The 16,816-nt window shown below is 38.6% G+C and overlaps 1 protein-coding gene across 1 annotated transcript in view; it reads left to right on the forward strand.

Annotated features, from left to right (window-relative positions):
- Window positions 1-16,816, forward strand: part of PRUNE2 (prune homolog 2 with BCH domain) — a 328,462-nt gene that overhangs the window by 276,148 nt on the left and 35,498 nt on the right. Inside the window, exon 12 of the mRNA XM_060199543.1 lies at window positions 16,416-16,589. Coding sequence (XP_060055526.1) covers window positions 16,416-16,589 — 174 coding nt within the window. The remainder of the gene's footprint in view (window positions 1-16,415; window positions 16,590-16,816) is intronic.

Raw genomic sequence — 16,816 nt, forward strand, 5'->3', positions numbered from 1 at the left:
CTGCAGGGGAGTTGTTTCACAGATGGTGAAGCAGGTCTGCAGGTGTCTTTCTGTCCCCCTCTCTGTCTTCCCCTCCACTCTCCATTTCTCTGTCCTATCCAACAACAATGACATCAATAACAACAACAATAATAACTACAATAAAATAACAAAGGCAACAAAAGTGAAGAAAGGAAGGAAGAAAGGAAGAAAGAAAGAAAGAAAGAAAGAGAGAAAGGAAGGAAGGAAGGAAAGAAGGAAGGAAGGAAGGAAGGAAGGAAGGAAGGAAGGAAGGAAGGAAGGAAAGAAGAAATAGGGCAGAGAGTAGCTCCCAATCTTGAAGCAAATCTGTGAATCAAATTAACTATTTACCTCATCAAACTGACCTAGGGCCCATATATATTTGTATTTAGCATAGGAGCCTGTGTATACTCTGAGTTCATGTTGCTCTGAGCTCATGGTTCATGATAATAGTTGGGAATATTTTAGGCTGCACTCATTTCAGGACCAGTCTTCCTCGAATGGCAGGGCAGGATGACCAAGCCTCCTTTCAGAAAATGGAGTGGTCCTTATTATTGCTACTTTATAGGGAGGACAGGTTCTTGTAGTGACCCATGTGGGGATTTATTCTGACATTCCTAATGGAAAAAGTAATCAATGATGGTGGAGAAAGGAATCTATTAGAGGTCACCACATCTGTGTGAGAATACAAGAATTTCCTAACTATGGCCCCAGTGATGATGTGGTCTGGTATTGATCAAAAAAGCTATTATTAAGTGACCCAGTCTCTTGCTTAGGTCTTAAATTAAAAGGATAAAAACCTTTATGTAAATTGAATTTTAAAGACCACCTTGATTTTAAATGAAAGATGTATATTCAAACTATTTTAAACAAGCAAAAGCTTTAAATAAGCATTTATTTTATAAATAAATATGCTTATAAGGTTTTATAAGCATGCAGGTATAGATAACTGATGTGCAGAAGAGATGGAATGCATTTAGGTTCCAAAGAATGACATAATTCTTGAAAACTGTATGTTTTTTAAAAAATTTTTATTTATAAAAAGGAAACATTGACAAAAAACATAGGCTAAGAGGGGTACAACTACACACAATTCCCACCACCACAGCTCCATATCCCATCCCCTCCCCTGATAGCTTTCCTATTCTTTATCCCTCTGGGAGTATGGACCCAGGGTCATTATGGGGTGCAGAAGGTAGAAGGTCTGGCTTCTGTAATTGCTTCCAGACTGAAAATGGACATTGGCAGGTTGATCCATACTCCCAGCCTGTCTCTCTCTTTCCCTAATGGGGTAGAGCTCTGGGGAATCAGGGCTCCAGGACACATTGGTGGGGTCATCTATCCAGGGAAATCGGTTGGCATCATGTTTCTTTAAGGTGTGTGTGTTTTGAATTAGGCCATATCTATGCAGAGTTAGAGACAGAGAAAGAGAGAGATTTATCCCAGTGTATTACTCTGTCCTTATTTAATGTTGGGGATCAAAACAAGGGTCTCACGTGTGTAAGGCATGCATTCTCCCACTGAGCCACCTCCTTGGTGCTCACAATTAATTTATTTAATAAACTCGTAGTGCTGGCTATTTATTGGACGAATGCTAGGTACTTTATAATAATTATTTTAATCTTCATGTTAGCTTTGTGTAGAGATATTTTATTTCCTCTCATTTGACAGATGAGAGCATTTCCTTAATGCCACATAGCTATGAAATATCAGAGCCAGCATTCAAACCCTGAATTAGTGCCTTTACTCTTGGGCCATACTGCTCCTTCATAAATATATTGAGAAAGAATAGGGAGGGAACTTTCATTCAGTTAGGTACAACTACCTGAAATCTAACAGCTAATACCATATCTAATAGCTCACTCTCACATTTACATTCCTTTTTGTCAAACAATTTACATGACTTGAGTGGCTGAGAATGTTAACAGCATTTATCTGCTTTATTCACTTGCTAGTGACTGAATAAATCATATTTGCCCGTGATGGTATTTTTCTATGGAAAGTGTTGGAATCTCACTATCCAAAGTTGTTAAATTGGTCCTCACTTCCAAATTTTCTTTAGTAGTAACAACTATGTCCAAAAAGTTGGAAAATGTCATGTAAGGCATCACAATAATTAAGGCTGGATTTCTTTCCCAATTTACAAAATAGAAAATAAATCAGAAATGCCTAGTCAGTGAAGGGCTTAGGAAATCAGTCTTTCATATAAATGGAGATCTAAACATTTATAATCTTTTTTGGCAATTATTTTATTTCAAACATATCAGATATAGTTTGCATGAAGCAATTACTTTACATAGTGAGTTAAACATTGTTATTAGAGTTTTAATATTACTGAGATTCAATTTCTTTCTGTAGTCCTTTTTTTTAGTTTTGTTCAGAGTCTACCTCACAAAAATAAGTTGAGAAGTGTGTCATATCAAAGAATTACATAGTACTGGGATCAGATGTTCCTTAAATGCTTCCTTACATAAATACATAGTTTTAAAAAAGGAGTATGTTGGTACTCTTTTCGGATCACTGTAGATATTTTTTCTTTAATAAGCCAACACTCAAAAATGCAAAGTTTTTTAAATTACTTGCATGCTGTAATCTGAGAGTTCACATCCCTTATCACAGTAAGCTTTGTTAGTCTTAAACTCGGAATGGGTCTTGTACCAATATGTGTTTTGTTTTTATCATGCACTCTTCATTTGGAAAATGTCAGCTCAGTGGATTCATATTTCCAAATATTGAAAGTGCCACTATAATCATACCAAAACTTCACACTGGTTGATTTTCCACTCATCCAATCAGAAAAATATTAGTCTTGAGCACTTTAAGTGAGACAAACCAGGAAAAGAAGGATGAATATGGGATGATATCATTCATACACAGAAGCTGAGAAATAAGAACAGAAAGGGAAACATAAAACAGAACTTTGGGTTTGGTGTATTGCATCAAAGTAAAGGACACTGCGGGGAGGGGAGGTTTTCAGGTCCTGGTGCAAGATGGGGAAGGAGGACCTAGGCTAAGGGTGAGTGTGTTTTGCAAGAAAACTAAGAAACTTTACACATGTACCAACAAGTGTATTTAATTTAAACCATTAAGCTCCCCCCCATTTAAAAAAAAAGTCTTAGTCCTGAAAATATCTCAAGCACATTTGGATAGATGTTTTCCAAAGTTCTAATTTTCATTAAGAACTCAAATTCTATCATTGCTTAAAAAAATAAAATAAAATAAAAAAAGCTCAGCTCATTCTCTTGCTTGAATAAGGGGGTGTGGGGGTGGTTATGTTCACTTTTGAGAAAATACAGCTACATATCAGGATATAAATTACCATAGTTTTTCCATCAGGCATTTTTATAAATAAAAATTACATTTTCCCAAAACAATAGCTATTATAATTTAAAACAAAAAGAAAGTGATTCCCACCTAGGCAGTCACTGTTCTTTGATATGTACCTTAAGTTCTTTACATATAGCTCCCTTTAATCATTCAAATATCTAAGAAATATACATGGGAGATACAAGATTTAATAAAATTAATAACTTCATTACTTTCTTTTTTTAAAAAAAAATTTTATTTATAAAAAGGAAACATAGACTAAACCATAGGATAAGAGGGGTACAACTCCATACCACCAGAACTCCGTATCCTAACCCCTCCCTTGATAGCTTTCCCATTCTTTAACCCCCTGGGAGTGTGGACCCAAGGTCATTGTGGGATGCAGAAGGTGGAACGTCTGGCTTCTGTAATTGCTTTCCTGCTGAACATGGGCGTTGACAGGTCGATCCATACTCCCAGCCTGTCATTCTCTTTCCCTAGTGGAAAAGGGCTCTGGGGAAGCGGAGCTCCAGGACACTTTGGTGGGGTCGTCTGTCCAGGGAAGTCTGGTCAGCATCATGCTAGCATCTGGAACCAGGTGGCTGAAAAGAGAGTTAACATACAAAGCCGAACAAATTGTTGACCAATCATGGACCTAAAGGCTGGAATAGTGCAGATGAAGTGTTGGGGGGTCCTCCATTTTGCAGATAGCTAGTAGGCATATTTAAGTTATATTCCAAAGGGCCTGTGGCTATACTAGTTTTTGGTGTTTTTCTTTTTTTTTCTTTTTCTTTTTTCCCCTGAGCCTGAAATCTGATATGCAGGTGGATCCAAGTTATTGTCTGGGGAGATGATGTCATGGCTGGAATTTTTTACTTTGTTACTTTGTTTTTACTTTGTTATTTTCTTTATCAAGGACATTCTTAAGTAGAATTGGTAAGTTTTTCCCTGTAGGCACATAACACATGTGATGACTGTTAGTACAGCTGGTACACTGCCTTGATTTTGGCTAAGTTGTGGTTTTGCCAGGATTCTATTTGCAGCATCAATGTAAGTATCAATTCAGTAAGAAAAATACCATTTAAATATATTGCAAAAAGAATTTGATCTCATGAAACGATTAGGTAGGGCATGGGGCTCATGGACAGTACTTTTTGAGAACTTCTTAAGAACATGTGTGTCAGAGATATGTACAAGATTATTCATGGCATTATTTGCAAAAGCCCCAAGTTAGAATAAGTTGATCAATGGCATGGCAAAGAATAATATCAGATTCATTTAAAGGAAGACAATGTAAATCTACCAACTGTAGCTTTATGTAGTCACAACAAGGATGAATGTCACCAACATATGTCATAACATATATGAATATAAAGAGTTTAGTTCTATTCATACAAATCCAAAATCTAAAATTTTAAAAATACTTTCATTTTTTCCCAATATGTATGTAAATATTAATGGTCTACAAAATAACAGAGGTACAATCCACACCATTCTCACCTCCAGAGATCTGTGTCCCCTTTCCCTCCATTGTAAACTGTGGCAGTTCTCCCAAGGTCACAGATATGGGTTGACTGGAATGGGGGCGGGTGTTAGCGCAGCAAGTTAAGTGCAAGGATCCCAGTTCGAGCCCCCGGCTCCCTACCTGCAGGGGTGTTGCTTCATAAGTGGTGATGCAGGTCTATCTATCTTTTTTTTTTTCTGCAGGTGTCTATCTTTCCCTCTCCCTTTCTGTCTTTCCTTCCTCTCTCAATTTCTCTCTGTCCTATTCAACAACAATGACAGCAGTAAGAACAACAACAATAATAATAACAACAATAAAAAACAAAGGCAACAAAAGGAAAAAAAATAGCCTCCAGGAGCAATGGATTTGTAGGTTAGGCACCAAACCCTGGAGACCAAAAAAAAAAAAAAAAAGATATGGGTTGACTATTATTTCTATAATTATATTTGTATCTATATTTTTGGCCATTTTTTTTTTCTGTGATCCTGCATTCTCTTTCATTTAAAGTCATACCTACACCTATTACTACTTCAAAATGTCTTTCATTTTTTCTTCTCTTTCTGGATCAAAGTCATCTTCCCCTAACATTTCTCCCTCTCTAGGAGTATGAACCAAAATTCTTTTTGCGGTGCAGAAGGTGGAAATTCTAGCTTTTGTAATTGCTTCTCCGATGGACATGGGCATTGGCAGGTTGATCCATACCCCCCAGCCTGTTTCTGTCATTCCCTAGTGGAATTGGGCTCTGGAAAGGTGAGATTCTGGGGCACATCGGTGAGGTCATCCACCCATGGAGTTCAAGATGGAATGATAGTAGCATCTGTAACTTGGTGTCTTAAAGGCAGTAAGTTATGAGGCAGGACTAAATGCTTAATAAATAGGAACTAGAAAGTAGGGTTAGAGCAGGTGAGATTAGGGATTTTGAGGTGGTAAGAAGCTAGGAATTCTATTTTAGGTATGTTACTAGGGGCCCGTGACTTTTGTGATTTTTGCCTGAGTTTGATAGATAACATGAAGGTGGGCTAAAAATAATGTCAGGGAAGATGTAATCAGAGTTGAGTATAGAACTAGAAAGCTGGATAATGGCAGAGAGTAATCCCTAAAATTGAATAAAATATATAAATACAATTAACTGACATCAATCTGACTCAGGGCCCATTTATATTCGTATTTAGCACAAGAGCCTATATAACCTCCAAGTGCCTGTCAGTGTGAGCTCATAGTCCATGATCACGGCTGGGAATAATCTATGTTGTATTCATTTTAGGACCATTCTTTCTGGAGTGGCAGAGTAGGCTGACCCAGTTTCAATCCAAGACATCACCAGCCCCAAGCAAAGACCTCTCTCCTCCCCTCCTCTTTTTATATAAAATTTTAATATCTTGATTTATTTATTGGATAGGGACAGTCAGAAATTGAGTGGGAAAGGAAGATAGAGAGGAGAGAGACAGAGACACCTGCAACACTGCTTCACCACTTACAAAATTTTCCCTTTGCAGGTGAGAACCAGGGGCTTGAACCCGGGTACTTGCACATTGTAACATGTGTGCTCAACCAGGTGCGCTACCACCTGGCCCATCTCTCTTACCTTCTCTATTTCTCTTTCTCTCGTTATTTAATATAAACGTATCCTTTAAAAGGAAAGTTTGTACAGCAGTTATTTTATGGAAGATGGAAAAGTCTGTGATTGGAAAGGGTCAGACAACCAACCACCTTCTGGGTTATTGTCAATTATTTAATCCTCACCTGGGTGTTTATAGTGGTATTCCTTTCTATGAGAATTTATTATATACTGTGAGACTGCGTGCATATAAACACTAATTTCAGAATAAGTGTAACAAAAAAATCAGTTTTCATGGTTAGGAAGTAACTTGGCAGGTAAAGCCCTGGCCCTATCCCTAGCACTGCTTATGTGGGAGCAGTGCTTCAGTGTCTCTCTCAAGGTCTTTTTTCTTAATGTTCTGTTACACTGATCCTGGAAACTTAAAATTATCCAAAGGTCACATAATGTGATGAATTTTCTTTTCCAAACCAACCACCAAGTTATTCTTTACCATAGTTCAGATATCAGCAAAGCCATTTCATAAGGGAAATGGAAAATAATTGAGAATTTCAGCCTGAACATTGCTGATAAGACTTTAAAGAGATATTCATGTATTCTTATTTTTTTCTTCTTGGGTCCTAAGTGATGTTTAATGACTTCATTATGTTATCTTTTATATACTAACCCCTAATGGCAGCTTTCTTTCTTCTTTTTTTTTTTGTTTAACTTTTTAAAATATTTATTTATTCCCTTTTGTTGCCCTGTTTTTTTTTTAACTTCTTTATATTAATTTATTGATTCCCTTTTGTTGCCCTTATTTTTTTTTATTGTTGTAGTTATTATTGTTGTTGGGTAGGATGGAGAGAAATGGAGAGAGGAGGGGAAGACAGAGAGGGGGAGAGAAAGACAGACACCTACAGACCTGCTTCACCACTTGTGAAGCAACTCCCCTACAGGTGGGGAGGCGGGGGCTCAAACGGGGATCCTTACGCTGGTCCTTGCACTTATCACTACCTGCGCTTAACCCGCTGCACTACCGCCCGACTCCCAAATGACAGCTTTCTATGTGAGATATAGTGGCATTAATTACAGTAACCAGAGAGACATTTATATCTGTTTTTAAAAATTTACTAGTGATTTAATATTGATTTATAAAATTGTAAGATAGCAGGGGTATAATTCCACATCATTCCCACCACCAGAGTTCTGTGTCACTATTCCCTCTATTGGAAGCTGCAATAGTTCTCCCAAGGTCACAGATATGGGTTGACTATTATATTTATATATCTATATATCATCTATATATCTATATATCTATATATCTATATATCTATATATACATACCCTTTTTTTTCCTGTTTCTGCCTTCTCTTTTTTTCCCCAAGTCACACCTACACATACTACTTCCAAATGTCCTTCCTTTTTTCCTCTACTCTCTCCAAGTCCTGATTGAATTGGAGTTCAGAATGCTGTGGTCATCATCCACTAACATTTCTCCCCCTCTGGGAATATAGATTAAATTCTTTATGGGGTGCAGAAGGTGGGAATTCTAGCTTCTGTAATTGTTTTCCCACTAAACATGGGCATTGGAAGATCGATTCATACTTCCAGCCTATTTTTCCCTCATGGGGTAGGGCTTTGGAGAGGTGAGTTTGTTTCCTGGACACATTGGTGAAATTGTCTGCCCAGTGAAGTCAGTATGGACCATAGCAGTATTGAAACTTGGTGGCTGAAAGGCAGTGTGATATAAAGCAGGACAAAGTGTTTAATAAACAGGAATCCAAAAGTAAGGCTAGAGCAGATGATAATAGGGATTTAGGGTGGAAAGAAGCTAGACAGTCTGTTTTAGGTATGTTCCTAGGAGCCCATGACTTTAGTAAATTTTGCCTGAGCTTGATAGCTAACATGGAGGTGAACCCAAAATATTGTCTCGAAAGAATGTGTCAGAGTTGAGAATAGGGCTAGAAAGAGGGAATCATTTCTTTAAACTCACCTATCTACAGTCTCCTATTAATTACATAGCCTTCAGGCAACCAACTTATAAAATCAATTCAGTGATTTAGCTCTGCATATGAACTATTCAAGTGGTAAGCTTATTTTGTTTTACCCACAGGCAAACTTATCTCATAACAGTTCTGTCTGAAAGGATGATCTTTCTTTGTAATTTTGTAGGTCAACTTTTTACACTCAAACATATGTGCTATCTTCTTTTTGTAAGCGAAAGAAATTTAAAGACTTCCGTATACAGGATGTCTTTCCTCTAAAAAGAAAAAGTTTAAACATAATGTCTTCTAAAATCATTCACAGTATCAATGTGAAATAAAAACTATTCACATTTCAAAGACACATGCCCCTACAAATGCAAGGCCATAGTTACAGTCATGTGCAGTTAGTCCAAAGTAGGCACTAATAATGCATTGATCAATACCTCATTGTGTTCTTTCTGGTATAGTACATTCAAGAACTCGCTAAACCATCTCATAAAAAACTTAAGAAAATGTTTGTATTGACTTCTCCCTTGTGTGAGAGAGTTTAATGGACTACAATAGTCACTAGGGAGAAAAGCTTATTATTGGGAAAAGGAGACAAAATAAACTGTCTCTCAGTGAAAAGTATATGGGAATAGAAATTAAATTGGATGGCCTAAGGGATAGAGATTTAATGAGACCTGAAAATTAAGAAAATAATGGCTAAGAGGGAGGATAGTAATTTAGAGTTGCAACAACAGGATTATGATTATGAAGGTAGTGCTAGTTCAAGGGAATGAATAAAGCTGTTTGCATTTTCCTATAGTATATTGTTGCCTTCTATAACTTAAGAAAAATTTCTGCACCCCTTGTTCTTAAGTAACTTATTTTTCCCATTAATATCAATCAAAAGATGTAGGAAAAGGGTGGGAGGAGGGTGGAGAGGAAAGGAAAGGAAAGGAGACAACGGAGGGGGGGGGCAGAGAGAAAACACTTAACATTAAGCCTCACTCTGAGAAACACTAGGAATAATACTTTTTAAAAAGGGTTCTGATCTTTTAAGAATCACATTTATTTTCTTTATCCAGATGACTAGATAAAGAAGTTATGGGACATTTACTCCATAGAATACTACTCTGCAATCAAAAAGATGATATTGTTTCCTTTGCAAGAAAAAACATGTGTTTAGAGACATTGGAAAACAAATCCCAGGGGACCAGGTGGTGGTGCACCTGGTTAAGTGCACATATTACAGTACACAAGGACTTGGGTTCAACCTCCTGGCCCCCACCTGCTGGGAGAAAGCTTCACAAGTGGTGAAGTAAGGCTGCAGGTGTCTCTTTGTCTCTTTCCTTCTCTATCTCTCCCTCCTTTCTCAATTTCTCTCTGACTTTAGCCAATAATAAAAAATAAATAAAATTTAAAAAGAAAAGAAATCCCATATAAGAACCTAGAGTTCTGAGGGACCAGAGACCAATGAAAAAAATGGGACCTAGGAAGGCTGTTGAGTATCACATAGCTCTCACCCAAGCTGGTGGGGATTCCAGAAAGGGAATCTAATACAGATAGAAAGATCTACATAAGTGGTACTAGGCACTTAACTTGGACCTAAAGGTTGCTCCTTCCCAACCAATAAGTAAACCAGTAAGTATAAAAAGCTTCTGCACAGCAAAAGGAACCATCACATGAAGAGACCCCTTCCAGAATGGGAGAAGATCTTTAAATGTCATACACCAGGCAAGAGGGTAATAACTAAAATATATAAAGAGCTCACCAAACTCAGCAACAAAAAAACAAAAAATGTATTAAAAAATGGAGAGGATATGAACAGAATATTAACCAAAGAAGAGATCCAAAAAGCTAACAAACATATGAAAACTTGCTCCCCTTCACTGACTGCCAGAGAAATGCAAATAAAGACAATAATGAGATGCCACTTCACCCCTGTTAATAATGCCATACATCAGAAAGACTATCAACAACAAATGTTGGAAAAGTTGTGGGGACAAAGGAACCTCCTGCACTGCTAGTGGGAAGTAAATTGGTACAACCCCTGTGGAGAGTAGTCTGAAAAACCCTCATTAGGCTGAAATGGACCTTACTTATGACCCAGCAATTCCTCTCCTAGGGATATATCCTAAGGAGTCAAACACACTAATCCAAAAAATATCTGTGCATTCATATGTTCACAGCAGCACAATTTGTAAAAACAAAAACCTAGAAGCAACCCAGGTGTCAACACCATTTGAGTGGCAGAGTAAGTTGTGGTATATATACACAATGGAATACTACTCAGCTATTAAGAATAATGAACCTGGGCGTTGACTGGTCGGTCCATACTCCCAGTCTGCCTCTCTCTTTCCCTAGTAAGGTGTGTCTCTGGGGAAGCTGAGCTCCAGGACACATTGGTGGGGTCTTCAATCCAGGGAAGCCTGGCCAGCATCCTGGTGGCATCTGGAACCTGGTGATTGAAAAGAGAGTTAACATATGAAGCCAAACAATTTGTTGAGCAATCATGGATCCCAAGCTTGGAATAGTGGAGAGGAAGTGTTAGGGAGGTACTCACTGCAAACTCTAGTGTACTTCTGCTTTCAGGTATATATTTTGCAGTAGTTTATGGATACGTGTGTACATAAGCTCTCTCTCACAGAAACTGGTGTATATCTAGGTTATGGGACTTTGTTAGAAAGTGAACTACCTGACATGAAATTAGAGTGTACTATAAAAGGAAAGGTCTCACCCGAGTAATGAAGCTGAAGGGTTGTCATTCCACACGTGAAGTCTCTGTTCAGCGGGGAAGCAATTACAGAAGCCAGACCTTCTACCTTCTGCAACCCTCAACGACCCTGGGTCCATGCTCCCAGAGGGCTAGAGAATGGGAAAGCTATCATGGGAGGGGGTGGGTTATGGGGATTGGGTGGTGGGAATTGTGTGGAGTTGTACCCCTCCTACCTTATGTTTTTGTTCATTAATCCTTTCTTAAATAAAAAATTAAAAAAAAAAAAGAATAATGAACCCATCTGCTTTGACCCATCTTGGATGGAGCTTGAAGAAATCATGTTTCGATAAGCCAAAGAGAGAAAAATAAGTAGGGGATGACCCCACTCTTAAACATAAATTGAGAAAGAAGGACAGAAAGGGGAACACAAAGCAGAACTTGAACTGCATTTGGAATATTGCACAAAAGTAAAAGACTGGGGGTAAGGGAGGAGGATAAGTTTTAAGCTCATTTGAAGGGGGGCTGGGCATAGGGACATAGATCTATGGTGGTAGGAACTGTGTTAATCTATACTCCTATTTAGCTATTGAAATTTTAAAGAAGTATTGGTTGGAATATGGAGGAATTAAGTGGGGGCAAAGCTCCGCAGATGACAATAACTGTTGGTCATGGCAAAAAAAGAGCTAGGATTGGTTTCCAACTGGACTTCATTTTGCTATTCTAAGTCATTGGTAATTTGATATGTTTGAATGTGTCTTGAACAATATTCTGCAACCTAATGGCTTTGTTATGGTTCCTTTATGGATCACTTACATTTCTGGGAACTTGTCCAAGCTTGGTGCCATGTGTGCTTAACCTGCTGGACTACCACTTGACCCCCTCCATCTCTCAAATTTTAGTGAGAGTTTTATGAAGATTTCCAAGCTAAGTATTATATATTAGTATGATTTATTTTTATTTTTAAATTTATTTATAAAATAAAAAATACTGACAAGACCATAGGATAAGAGGGGTGCAATTCCACACAGTTCCCACTATGAGAGTTCTGTACCCCACCCCCTCCCTTGAAAGATTTCCTATTTTTTTAATATTTATTTTCCCTTTTGTTGCCCTTGTTGGTTTTTATTGTCGTGGTTATTATTGTTGTTGTTATTGATGTTGTTGTTGTTGGATAGAACAGAGAGAAATGAAGAGAGGAGGGGAAGACAGAGAGGGGGAGAGAAAGACAGACACTTGCAGACCTGCTTCATCACCTGTGAAGCGACTCCCCTGCAGGTGGGAAGTGGGGGGCTCGAACCAGGATCCTTATTCTGTCTTTGCACTTTGTGCCACATGTGCTTAACCTGCTGCGCTACCGCCCAACCCCCAGTTTTCCTATTCTTTATCTCTTAGAAAGAATGGAACAAGGATAATTATGGGATGCAGAAGGTAGAAGGTCTGACTTCTGTAATTACTTCTCTGTTGAGAATGGGCATTGGCAGGTCGATCCATACTCCCAGCCTGCTTCTCTCTTTCCCTAGTGGGGCAGGGCTCTGGAGAGGTGAGGTTCCAGGGTACATTGGTGAGGTCATCTGCCCAGGCAAGTCAGGTTGGCATCATGGTAGCATTTGCAACTTGGTGTCAGAGTACAGGAGCTGAAGGGCTGACATTGCAGGCCTGTTGTCTGTAGACACAGTCCAAAGTGAAACAGGTCGAGGAGGTACTGGTTGCATTGATTAAGTTGAGATCAGCCAATGCAGTATCAATTGATAAGAGTCTAGAGAAGCCTGCTGGAAGATGAGCCCCACCTCTGAGGATTCAGGACTGGGAGAGATGTGGGTTTTATAGAGAATGTGGAAGGTTCCTGCTGTCTTAGGGTTTAAGAAGCCAATAATTATTTTTATAACCAAGTTATTTGGAAATTTGGTTGACTTTGAAAAATCCCATTGTTAGGACTTTCTGTATCATACAAGACCTCACCATGATTTATATCATTTAATGCTATTTACATTTAGCTGTATCTTATATAGTGATGCAGCTAGTTGCTTCTGGTCTCTTTGGTCTAAGATTATAGATGATTTAATATTTCAAAGAAAAAGTCATTATTAGGGGGCCGGGTGATAGCACAGTGCCATAAGTGCGAAGTGCAAGGACCTGTGTAAGGATTCTGGTTCGAGCCCCTGGCTCCCCACATGCAGGGGGGTTGCTTCACAGGCGGTGAAACAGGTCTGCAGGTGTCTATCTTTCTATCCCCCCCTCTGTTTTCCCCTCCTCTCTCAATTTCTCTCTGTCCTATCCAACAATGACAACAATAACAATAACAACAATAATAACCACAACAATGATAGACAACAAGAGCAATAAAAGGGGAAAAAATGGTCTCCAGGAGCAGTGGATTCTAGTACAGGCATCGAGACCCAGCAATAAACCTGGAGGCGCAAAAAAAAAAAAAAAAGTATTAAATTAAGCCCACTGTTAAAATTCAATCAGGTTACCAATTTGAAGACTTTAGTGATTACATTAAAGGGATATATACACAGAACTGGGATCTATGCTTCAAAAAGTTTGAGACATTCAATCTATTTTTTCCCCTCTCATATTGATTAAATAGTGATTTATATGACTATAGGTTAATAGGAGTGTATATTAACACCATTCCTACCACCACTGTCACCCCTATATAGTGAAGCTGAAAATCTACCCTCACCCTTCACCCAGAGTTTTTTACTTTGGTGCAATATTTCAAATGCAGTCCAAGTTCTGCTTTGTGTTTCCCTTTCTGTTCTTCTTTCTCATCTTATGTTTATGAGTGGGACATCTCATAGTCATCCTTCTCTTTCTGACTTATCTCACTTAACATAATATCTTCTAGCTCCATTCAAGATGGGTTCATTATTCTTAATAGCTGAGTAGTATCCCATGGTGTATATATACCACAACTGTCTCAGCCATTCATCTGTTGTTGGGCACCTGGGTTGCTTCCAGGTTTTGGCTATTACAAATTGTGTTGCTATGAGCGTAGGTATACTCATATCTTTTTGTTATTGGGTGTTATGGAGTCCTTAGGATATATCTCTAGGAGAGGAATTACTGGGTCACATGGAAGGTCCATTTCTAGCCCTGTGAGGGTTCTTCAGACTGCTCTCCACAGGAGTTGGGCCAATTTACATTCCCACCTGCAGTGTAGAAGGGTTCCTTTGGGGGGTCGGGCGGTGGCGCAGTGGGTTAAGCGCATGTGGTGCAAAGCGCAGGGACCGGCGTAAGGATCCCGGTTCGAGCCCCCAGCTCCCCACCTACAGGGGAGTCACTTCAAAGGTGGTGAAGCAGGTCTGCAGGTGTCTATCTTTCTCTCCCCCTATCTGTCTCCCCCTCCTCTCTCCATTTCTCTCTGTCCTATCCAACAACGAACAACATCAACAAAGGCAATATTAATAACCACAACGAGGCTACAACAACAAGGGCAACAAAAAGGGGGGAAATGGTCTCCAGGAGCAGTGGATTCATGGTGCAGGCACTGAGCCCAGCAATGACCCTGGATGAAAAAAAAAAAAAAAAAAGGGTTCCTTTGTTCCTACAACCTTTTCAGCATTTGTTGTTGCTGTCGTTTTTTTTTGTTGTTTGTTTTTGTTTTCGTTTTTTTTTTGGTGTATGACATTCTCACAGGGGTAAGGTGGTATTTCACTGTTGTTTTTACTTACATTTCTCTGGCAATCACTGACATGGAGCAATTTTTCATATGTTTTTGGCCTTTTGGGGCTCTTTTTGGTGAATATTCATATTCTCTGCTACTTTTGAATTGGGTCATTTGTTTTTTTGTTGCTAAGTTTGGTGAGCTCTTTATATATTTTTTGGTTATTTGCCTCTTGTCTGATGTATGGCATGTAAAGGTCTTCTCCCATTCTGTGAGAGGTCTCTTTGTGTGATGGTTTCTTTTGCTGTGCAGAAGCTTTTCAATTTGATGTAGTCATATTGATTTCTTTTTTGATTTAGTCTTCCTTGTAAATGAGTTTGTGTCATTAAAGATGCCCTTGAGGGAGTCGGGCTGTAGTGCAGCGGGTTAAGCACAGGTGGCGCAAAGCACAAGGACCGGCATAAGGATCCTGGTTCGAATCCTGGCTCCCCACCTGCAGGGGAGTTGCTTCACAGGCGGTGAAGCAGGTCTTCAGGTGTCTATCTTTCTCTCCTCCTCTCTGTCTTCCCCTCCTCTCTCCATTTCTCTCTGTCCTATCCAACAACAACGACAACAACAATAATAACTACAACAATAAAACAACAAGGGCAACAAAAGGGAATAAATAAATAAAATAAATATTTAAATAAATAAATAAATAAATAAAAAATAAAGATGCCCTTGAGGTTTAGATGAGAAAGAGTTCTGCCAATATTTTCCTCTAAATATTTTATAGTTTTTGGTCTAACATCCAGGTCCTTGATCCATTTGTAGTTGACTTTTGTTACACATGGTTTATTTTTATACTGAAGGTGATCCAGTCACAGTTTCTTACTCCAAGAAACTCACAACCTCATAATTCTCTCTCACCATCCTTCCTTGTGTATCAATCAATAAATTAAATCTTAAAAGAAATATTTGACATTTTTTAGAATTTGCTTATTTGTTTATGAAAAAGATAGGGGAGAGAGAAAGAATCAGACATCACTCTGGCACATGTTCTGCCAGGGATTGAACTTGGGACCTCATTGTAGAGAATCCAGTGCTTTATCCACTGCACCACCTCCCAGACCACAACACTTAACATTTTTAAATATGCCAGTTGGGTAATAAATTTGTCCCCAAAGAATATTCAGTGGACTTTTTTTTATTTCCTTATGCAATAACAAATAACCTTCTGTATATATGATTTTGGGTCATTTCTGGTCTACAAAGTTTTTTGTAGTTTACAATCAAAATCTTTCTGTGGCATATTTTGAAAAATCAGTAAGAAGTTATACTAGATTTATATTCAGATGTGCTCCTAGTGGAGAAGGAAGTCCACCTCCATTCTGAGAGTCTTAGAATGAAGGTTTATGCTGGTGATATCATCAAGATAGCAGGATGAGTGCTTCCAAAAGACTAATGTGATCTAAGAAAAGCAAGGTTAGCTGGACTTGATTTAGTATAGTCTTCAACATATGAAATCAAGTATGAAATGAACCCAGTCTATGTCTCACTGGACCCCTATCAAGATAGGATAGCTCTAGTCTTGTCCTGTTCCACCCTCAGATTGACCTTAGCAATGGATATGGGTAAGTCAGTCAATAAATAAAACTTTATTGAGTGTCCTTTAAGTCTCTTAATAAGGAGTTCCAACAGATTGATTCTGACAAAAGGTAAGTAAGTGTTGAACTGCTTCAATGGTGGAGGCCTTCCTTCCCTAAGCCTGCCCTTTGCTTCCTTTTCAGAGGATTCCACAGCCAACAAAGATTCTGGTCAAGAGTCAGAGTCTATTCCAGAATATACGGCTGAAGAGGAGAGGGAAGACAACCGGTTGTGGAGGACAGTGGTGATTGGAGAACAAGAGCAACGTATTGACATGAAAGTCATTGAGCCTTACAGAAGAGTCATTTCTCATGGAGGTAGCCATGCTTTGTGTAGACCTGGGAAGTGGGGAAGGGAGCAATAATATTTTTATATACACATATAGAAAATGAAACTAAGGCTTTCTGTAGTATGATATTGCAAAAACCCTATCTGCTATCATTGTTCAAGGGACTATAGAGCTAAGCTATATCACTACATACATGATATTCTATAAACAGGTGGGTACTTGCTCAGAGAAAATAACTTCTTGATGTAGGGGGGA

Source organism: Erinaceus europaeus, chromosome 10 (assembly GCF_950295315.1).
Source record: "Erinaceus europaeus chromosome 10, mEriEur2.1, whole genome shotgun sequence".
NCBI classification, from domain to species: Eukaryota; Metazoa; Chordata; class Mammalia; order Eulipotyphla; family Erinaceidae; genus Erinaceus; species Erinaceus europaeus.